Below are 8,939 nucleotides of genomic sequence, written 5' to 3'. Positions count from 1 at the left end.
AGGATTTGAAACGGGAGGAGAAGTGGAACACGTACTCTATGTGGGATGAAAACGAAGCAAAGATACATCTCCCCTTTTAAAAAAAATAAAGCACGAACAAGAATGAGGGTTTTAAAAAGAAAAAATAACAATAATATACCCGTATAAACGGTAATTTTAGAAGTTGAAAGAGACACGGCGGGTGAGAAGTGTGGAGGATCTTCTTGATAAGGGCGGGCCGAGGGCGTTGAAGCCAGGGTAGGAGGCGGTGCAATGGCAGTGCCAGAGCCTGTATGTTATGGAGCTGGTCGTAAGTGCCTTCCGTTGCGCCGTTAAACGCCTGCATATGTTTAAACACGATATGATCGACCGTTAGGAAGAGCCTCCATCACTGTGACGGCCAAAGTCCAGGGGGCACCTGGCAGAAGGTAGACAGGAGCGGATGAGGCGGCTGAAGAAGGCTTCAGGCGGGGAGGAACCATCAACCAATTTTTGGCGTCAATAATCTTTTCCAAACGGCGGCGAAAGCTAGCAACTCCATGGCAGCATTTGGAGTGACGATGGCCAAAGCTACCCGAATATCAAACAGGAGTGACTCCATTTTTGAATGAGATTTTCTACACTCCACTCCCTCAACACGCCACCAGAACCAGTGATTAAGGGGGTTCATATGGGATGAGAAAGGAGGTCCAAAAGTCTTTGGGTCAAAACTTGGAGAAGTTGGTCCCAAGGCGCCACTGTTTTGTGCTGGTCTCGTAAGCCAGGGCACCATCTTGTTGGAAGACGTAAATGCCTCTAGGGTATTTTTCCTTCTGCCAAGGTAACACATTACTTTTCAAAAGGTCCTGGTACACAGAAGATTGGATTTTGATGAAGGGCTCTGCAAGTTCTTGGCTGATTGCTCTGCGTTCAAATTAGCTTAACATCGAGATGCCTTTGGACGGTATTGCCGTCTCAAGGCCTTGATGACGACGCCCTAGGTATTTTCCTTGGGAGTCCGAAAGTTAGGGCACAATGACTGGATGTTGTGGAGATAATCTCCCCTAGATTTTAAAGAAGAGTGTCGTTACTTTACACAACATTGTTCTTTTTCCTAGCTTTCGCATTGCGTGCATGGGCTTCCGGGTTATCACGTGGTGGCTTTTCAAAGATATGGTCGAAAAAAATCTCAAAGCATTCCAACCATAGCTCGAACGCCGTGGCCATGTTGTTACCATGGTTTTCAAGTTTTTTCAGGTCAGACAATCATTGTGTGAAGAATTATGATAGCTTTTATTTTTTTTCCATTAATGAACGCTTCACATACCGATGTTTTACATCGTCTCAATTTTGAGATTCATTGGCATTTTTGGTTTTGGAGAACTGTAGATTGCGGCAGCCCTCGAAAGTTTCGACTTATAAGAATAAGGGACATGAGAGAAAGATCGCCTAGTTAAAGAGGAAAAGAATTACCGACCTTTCGTACCCCAAACTCATTTTGTATCATTGGAAGATATATTGACATTACAACTAAGCTTTTGAAGTAGAGAGCACTGAGGATGATAAAAAGGAGAGGATCTAAGAACGGTCCTTGAGGAAGACCCCACCTTACATCATGTATGGCACTCAGGGATCACTCGACTTCAGCCAATTGCTTCCTTCCATCAATGATGTAGGCTTCTTAACCAATTGAAACCTTGCCTTGGATACCAATTTCATGACACCCGTTCAACAAAAGATCATGATCTATTGTATCAAAGACCTTGGCAAAATCAAGATAGACATCATAACATTCAAACGGAATGAAATAATGAATTCTCTCTTGATTCATGTGTGATTTAAGATTCAGCATTCGACAACTGTAGTCAAAGCAAAGATACTCTTTGCAAGCAAAATTGCAATGCTTATGCTAATTCAATATTTGCTCTCACATGTATCGCTATGTACATAAATGGAAGTACAGCTAAGAATTGCAAAAGCCGTACTTTTAGCGGGGTTGTGACCACCTCAAATTGAAGTACAATCAAAACTGATGTGCTAGGACTTGGTGGAGCTGCGTACTCGGTCAATAAACAAATTGCTTATGTAAAGTACTCTACAGTTCTTAGACAAACTCATTACGACATGAGCTCGAACGATATCAGTCATGATTCTAATGCCTGTTTATGGCGGATCCGTTCGTTTTTTAAGAAGAGTACATTGGATGCAAATTGCAATCAATCAACTCAGCCTAATAATTAGTTCAAACACGTTGTGCTTTTACAATCTTGTAGCCCTGTGATCACTTCTTTCAATTTCTTTTTTATTCATCTTTGTTCCCACTCTTCATACGACTACTCTTGTCCAGTTTTACTGACAGCACTTAACATCTTCATAAACATTTTTTAAAATTATTGGTCAGCTCTCAAAAATTGTTCTCATTTGTTAAATGGGAACAAGTGGATGAACCGTCAAACCATCCCAATGTCAGGGTTAAGTCATTGTAAAGACCTTTTCATGTTGTATTCTGTCTTGAATTGTGGGGAGACAAATGCTCTTTTGTTTCAACGACATTCAAAACATTGCAAGTCAAAGATGCAAAAACCATCAAAGCAATTACAAAATCATCGAAATTTAGAGGCAGGCAAATGAGTTAGTGCAGTTCAAAAATATCGTGAGAAAATGGCCAGCGTTGGGGTCCTTGAATATTTTTTAAGCTGATTTTAAGATCATTTATATTCAAGTGTTTTGAATAAAGTTTGAATCGAGATATCTGTTATTTATTAAGTGGTTCAAGAAATAGGCAATGAAAATGTACTTGATTAGCGATATTGACTTCTTTGTCATCTCTACTTCGCAAGTAACAAGAATGGCCGACCTTGAGAGTTAAGTTAAGTTGCAATATGGCACCTTTCTCCAAGGTGTAAGGAGGTGCCCAAAGAAATTTTGATTGTTGTGTTGGCAAAGAAGCCAAAACTTTTTCCATCCACAAAGCGGCAATTATTTGCAAAATATTGAGCCCTCTAGGCCAGGGTTGAAACACCGTTGTTCGCATTAGACTTCGGAAAAAGTTAATTACATCAATGATAGAGCTTACTTTTTTGGTCCAAATTTTGCACCAATTATGTGCTAATTTCCATGGCCTTTGACAATTTAGAAAATGGGATTTTGATTAACCAGCTCCACGATTTAAAGATCCAAGGCAAAATTCTCAATTGGTTAATGTTAAGGACTGAGCACGACTATGTTCTCATCCAATATTTTCTGGTCAGGAATGCATAAAGCCACGAGTCAAACTACAAAGTCAGTTTCCACTTTACTCCTTGTGGGGTCTCCCCATGACGGGGCACAGTGTGGGCACAGTGGGCTACGCAGGCGGCAAGAGCCTCGTCCTATCCTTGAGCCCTCAAAGTCCTTGGACCTTGGCGAAGGAGGATGGCTCTGGTAGAGGACAGACACAGATTCCTTGGCGAGGGAGGATGCCTCTGGTGAAGCCTGGATGGACTGCGACCCGGAGATGACCGTGAATCTTGGTTGAGCCATGACCCGAAGTTAGTGCCCTCTCAGTGAAGGAGATGATATGGACTGAGCACAAGCATATGCTCATCCAAAATATTCTAATCAGGTATATGTAAACCTACGGGTGAAATAAAAACGGGCATACCATAAGCGGGTAAATACACACACCAAAAGTTTTTGAACAACAAACCTATGAATAAACTGGCAGACGCATGGATAAATGGTGCCTAAACCAAAGAGAGCACTTATAAAGCAGAATTTGGCGCACCAAGCACTGAGGACATACCGTACAACATTTTGGCACACAAAAATAGCAAAGAAGAACGCATGCCAAAAAAAGAGACCCACCAAAAACTTGGCCGGCTGATGATGGTAAGGTTAGGTTAGGTCACTTGGTTAGACAAAGTGACCATGTGTGGGTACAAATCTTGAGCAATGCGGATGACTGTAATTGTAGAAAGAGCTTAGTTAATTGATTCTCAAATAACTATCTAACATGTCAGGGTTTAACTAAACGCAAAAGAAAATCCACGGGAGGAGTGTTTTGTCTTTGTAACGCACGGAAGAGTAAAACACACTATAGAAAAGATTCCTATTATGCTGAAAACGTAGCTTGCTTATTTGCCAACTTTTAGAATAGATCTTAGGATCACATCACATTTAAGCTCACATCATCAAAAAGTACGAAGCTACCTAAAGAAAAACAAAAGGTTAGCCAATCATGCAAAAAACTATCTGCACCCTTTGCACATCCGTAGTCATAAGGAACAACTTGTATTTTATTGCTGTATAGAATTCAGAAGGTCGCCACTCGAGGACCTTCCCATGTGATTATTCGTCTACAATCCTTGACCTCAAAAACATTTTTTTTTTCATTTTTTTGTGGACGTAATTGCTCAACTATTTGGAAAGAAGACACCCTTTGTGTCTTGCACAGTGTAGTTTGGAAGACAACTCGCCCCATCATTTTGTGATCCTATTGTGCTTAGCTCCCAATTAAAATCGCTCTTGCGAGTTGAACCATCACGGGCCGTATTGTTGGATTGGTTACTGATGACGCTCGAAAATGTATGGCATTGGTTTTGGAGCGCCAAGATGCCTCTTCCATTAATAACATTTCATTCTGAAAGCACTGGTTCTTTAGGTAAATCAAGCAAAATCATTTTTTGAACCAGCTATTGAGCTCCACGCGGAAGTCAATACTGGCAGTAGCACCGAAGAACCTAAAAACCCCTCAGAAGTCTCTGCAATAACCTGCGAGCGCATATAAAAGGTTGTTGCAAAAAACGAAGTAAAGGTTGCAAATTCAAGCACCCAAAATGATGCTTTAAACTGAAGTATCATAATTCAAAGATGTTCAACAGTAAGGGATGGGTCACAATTGGCTGTCCTTCTTCCATCATTTTGTCTGCCATAGGCCAAAGAAATGGAAATTTTGTTACCAACTAAAATGTAAGGCCTATCATTTAAATGGTACAAAGCGAGAAAGGCCTGTAAATTCTGCCTATATTCCTAACACAAATTCCCTTGAAAGCACCCTACGACCACAATCTTTCCCGTATCCCCCACCACAACCGTCGCATCCTAACGCTCGACAACAGACACTATCAACTACCAAACAACTTTGAACAAAAACAAGATTTTTTATTGTCAGAAGGGAGGATGCAGACTTTGCTGGCAATTGTGCAGTCACAAACTTTGCCAATCAGAATGGTATCTATCTCATTATCTATTGCCTCATTTCTACAAATAACTCTTTCAAGATCAAAATACTTGAAGAATTAGGCAAAAATGATAACATTTCGTTTATCTCTCTAACAGAGAGACCTGGCTAAGAGCAGTGGTACCAGGCGAAGAAATCGTTCTAAAGGAACTCACTTTTATTCGATATGTTAGAAAGGTTGGAATTGTACAATGTTCAGAGAAGGTGCGAAAAGTATCTGAAATTGTACGTTTTCAAAAGCATTCATGAGCTTTGTCTCAACCCAGGATTTAGAGTCAATTGTAGTGACCGTAGAGGCTTAAAGTGCATTTTGAGAGCACTGTCAAGACCTCGAGAATCCAGACCAGTTAAAACAATGAATCCAACTCTCTTCTTTCTCGGGCTCCTTCATTGTTCAATTTGCTGCCCTCAAATACTCGTAGGGCTTATGTAGGCGTTGATCCAGTAGCAGGACTTAAGTCAGACTTGGACAAGTTTTTGGCTAAAATTCCGGATCAACCTCATATTCAAGGATTAGCCAGGTCACCCAACGCCAATTCGTTGCTCGATCAAATAATATATGTCTAAATAAAAGTCAAGTCAAATTTAAAAAAAATCTAGTCTTGAACAGTTGGGATTCCAATCCCAGTAGCGATAGAGCGATAAGGAAGTCCGCAAAAAAACAAAAAATAGATAGAATTAGGACGTCCAACCCAATATTTCCTCATGGTGGAGTCTGTTAGTAGATCCGCAGTTGTCTACAGACCTCGCACGTGCCAATGTCGAATTGTGAGGTCAAAGTCTTGAATATATAATGCAAAGTTTAAAGACCTATCTATTGTGACGATTTATAGACCACCGTCGTAGTGGATTTCACAGAAAAGGAAAATAAAGAAGGAAATGAGTTCCAGAGGGCTATTCTTGGGTGATTTTTATTTCCGTTCTTCTGTTGTGGTATGCGCATCCCGCACCTCTTGGCTTCATTCCGATATCACAATTGGCTTCAAATGCATACAGAAATCTGGAAAGAATTCATCCTTGATTTTAACATTTCCGACCAGGCATTACTCTTTTACTCAAATATGTCTATCTAATCATTCATGGGTCTCTCAAACCACCTTCACCCAGATATGTAAGGAGAATCATAAGGCCAGCTTTAGTACCGTATTGGTAGAGCATTCACTCTCCAATTTGCGAACCCTGGTTTGATTCCAGAATGGCCGAGAGTCCAAGCTTCTTTGTGAAATTTGATTACAACATGAGCTGGTGCTTTTAACAGCTTAAATGGGCCAACTTGTGGTCATTCCACAGGGTGAGGTAATAGTTCATATTGGTTGTGTACCGGAGTGGGAATGTCCCTCAGTTATGACCACTCATCAGATGGCAGGCCAAGCGAGAGGGTAACATCTGACTTTGTAACAAACACACACAGAGAATCACAATCAATATTTGTCAATTGATAAAGTCTGCATTGGACCTGCACGTATTGAGACGGCTGTTGTTAGCCAGCCTCCCGTTGATCACAACTTTATTGAGCAAGTATAAAAGGCAAATCAGTCAGATGGGATGTGCACTTGTCAAGCAAGAGCAGAACAAGAAGAAACATCCCAGCTAAAAATGAAGTTTCTGAGCCTTATTACCGTTGTGGCCCTGGCTGTGTCTGTCTCTGGTGATTGCAGTACTTGTGAGGATGGCGTCAACGCCATCATGCAAAGCATGAGCACCAGCAATGACATCACTGGCGCTGTGGTCAAGGATGCCTGTTGTCCATCTCAAGATGATCCCGAGAGCTGCAATACTGCCGTGGACACTTGGTGGCCCGCCATTTCCGCCGCCATGGCAGCCAGCGAAAACATGGCACCCATCACTTGCGCTGTTTTGGATTGTGGTGATGCCGCCAAAGCTTGGGATTGTGACACCTGTAAGCACGCTTGGAGGATGTGTGGAGCGTTACAGTTGGACCTGTGCAAAACGCCGCTCTTGCTCAATACTTGAAGGGTCCAGCTTTCTGCGAGGATGCCTCTGTTAGTCCAGATGCTACCGTTTGCGGAGACTATGTGGAGGCTATTCTTCCTTGTGCCACCGACGCTCTTGTGGCCAAGGCCCGGCCGCCAGCCTGAGCTATTATGCAATACCATGTTTCAAGTTTGTTAAAACATTAAATAACTGAAATAGATTCAGATTTCCCAAGAAAATGATATCAGAATTGACTAAGTTCTAGTTTACACTGCAACCTCGGTCTTGGACATAGCAAGTTTAAAATGGACAATGATATTGTGATATTGGAACACTGAAGTGGGAAAAGAGTGATGGCGTCACTGCAATATTTTGAGAGGTCATCTGAACTTTTTGGGCATGACAGTTCTTTATCAAAAAATTTTGATTGCATTTCTAGATCTCTTATTGTTGAGAAGAATAGTTCATTTAACATTCATTTTAAGAAAACGGCAAGATTGCAACCTTTTATGGTACATAAAAAGATTTAAATCTTAAACAAGTCGTTTGTGCACTCCTTTGGTTGCTTCATGTTTTGTCGTCTTTCAATTTATTGGTCAAAATCTTAGAAACCTCCTTTGCTGAATGCTGAGACTTTCGCTGTTATTTTGTTTGCTTTTACTGTTTCAAAAATAAGGCCAGTGACCTCCCAAAGCATTGTGCTGGTGTCAGCTGATTCAATGTTTGTTAAAGGATCCAAAAATGCCCAAAAGAGGGTAATTTTCCTCTAACTAACTATCATACCAATTCCTAACTCTGAACATTGGGCATTGTGAGAAAAAACTCTACACTTCTTGTCCCCATTGTTCCACAATAAGAGTAGGCTTTGGAGGCTTTTATGGTCTGGATAGAGGCCGTCCACAAATAAGTATACTTCCCTCGCAGCTGGGCTTCAGACACAATAACATCTTTGCACTGTTGGGAATAGCCTCAAGTACGTCATTTTAATCATTCATGAGTCTCTCAAACCACCTTCACCCAGATATGTAAGGAGAATCATAAGGCCAGCTTTAGTACCGTATGTGTAGAGCATTCACTCTCCAATTTGCAAACCCTGGTTTGATTCCAGAATGGCCGAGAGTCCAAGCTTCTTTGTGAAATTTGATTACAACATGAGCTGGTGCTTTTAACAGCTTAAATGGGCCAACTTGTGGTCATTCCACAGGGTGAGGTAATAGTTCATATTGGTTGTGTACCGGAGTGGGAATGTCCCTCAGTTATGACCACTCATCAGATGGCAGGCCAAGCGAGAGGGTAACATCTGACTTTGTAACAAACACACACAGAGAATCACAATCAATATTTGTCAATTGATAAAGTCTGCATTGGACCTGCACGTATTGAGACGGCTGTTGTTAGCCAGCCTCCCGTTGATCACAACTTTATTGAGCAAGTATAAAAGGCAAATCAGTCAGATGGGATGTGCACTTGTCAAGCAAGAGCAGAACAAGAAGAAACATCCCAGCTAAAAATGAAGTTTCTGAGCCTTATTACCGTTGTGGCCCTGGCTGTGTCTGTCTCTGGTGATTGCAGTACTTGTGAGGATGGCGTCAACGCCATCATGCAAAGCATGAGCACCAGCAATGACATCACTGGCGCTGTGGTCAAGGATGCCTGTTGTCCATCTCAAGATGATCCCGAGAGCTGCAATACTGCCGTGGACACTTGGTGGCCCGCCATTTCCGCCGCCATGGCAGCCAGCGAAAACATGGCGCCCATCACTTGCGCTGTTTTGGATTGTGGTGATGCCGCCAAAGCTTGGGATTGTGACACCTGTAAGGCACGC

At 41.9% G+C, this 8,939-nt stretch overlaps 1 protein-coding gene across 1 annotated transcript in view; it reads left to right on the top strand.

Annotated features, from left to right (window-relative positions):
- The first annotated feature begins 8,555 nt into the window (after positions 1-8,555).
- Positions 8,556-8,939, top strand: part of LOC131882370 (uncharacterized) — a 3,686-nt gene continuing 3,302 nt past the window's right edge. The window contains exon 1 of the mRNA XM_059229496.1: positions 8,556-8,926. Within this exon, the coding sequence (XP_059085479.1) occupies positions 8,574-8,926 (353 nt within the window). The 5' untranslated portion in view covers positions 8,556-8,573. The remainder of the gene's footprint in view (positions 8,927-8,939) is intronic.

Source organism: Tigriopus californicus, chromosome 6 (genome assembly GCF_007210705.1).
Source record: "Tigriopus californicus strain San Diego chromosome 6, Tcal_SD_v2.1, whole genome shotgun sequence".
NCBI lineage: Eukaryota > Metazoa > Arthropoda > Copepoda > Harpacticoida > Harpacticidae > Tigriopus > Tigriopus californicus.
The sequence above is the reverse complement of the archived record's forward strand: the minus strand, read 5'-3'. Positions and strand labels throughout refer to the sequence as shown.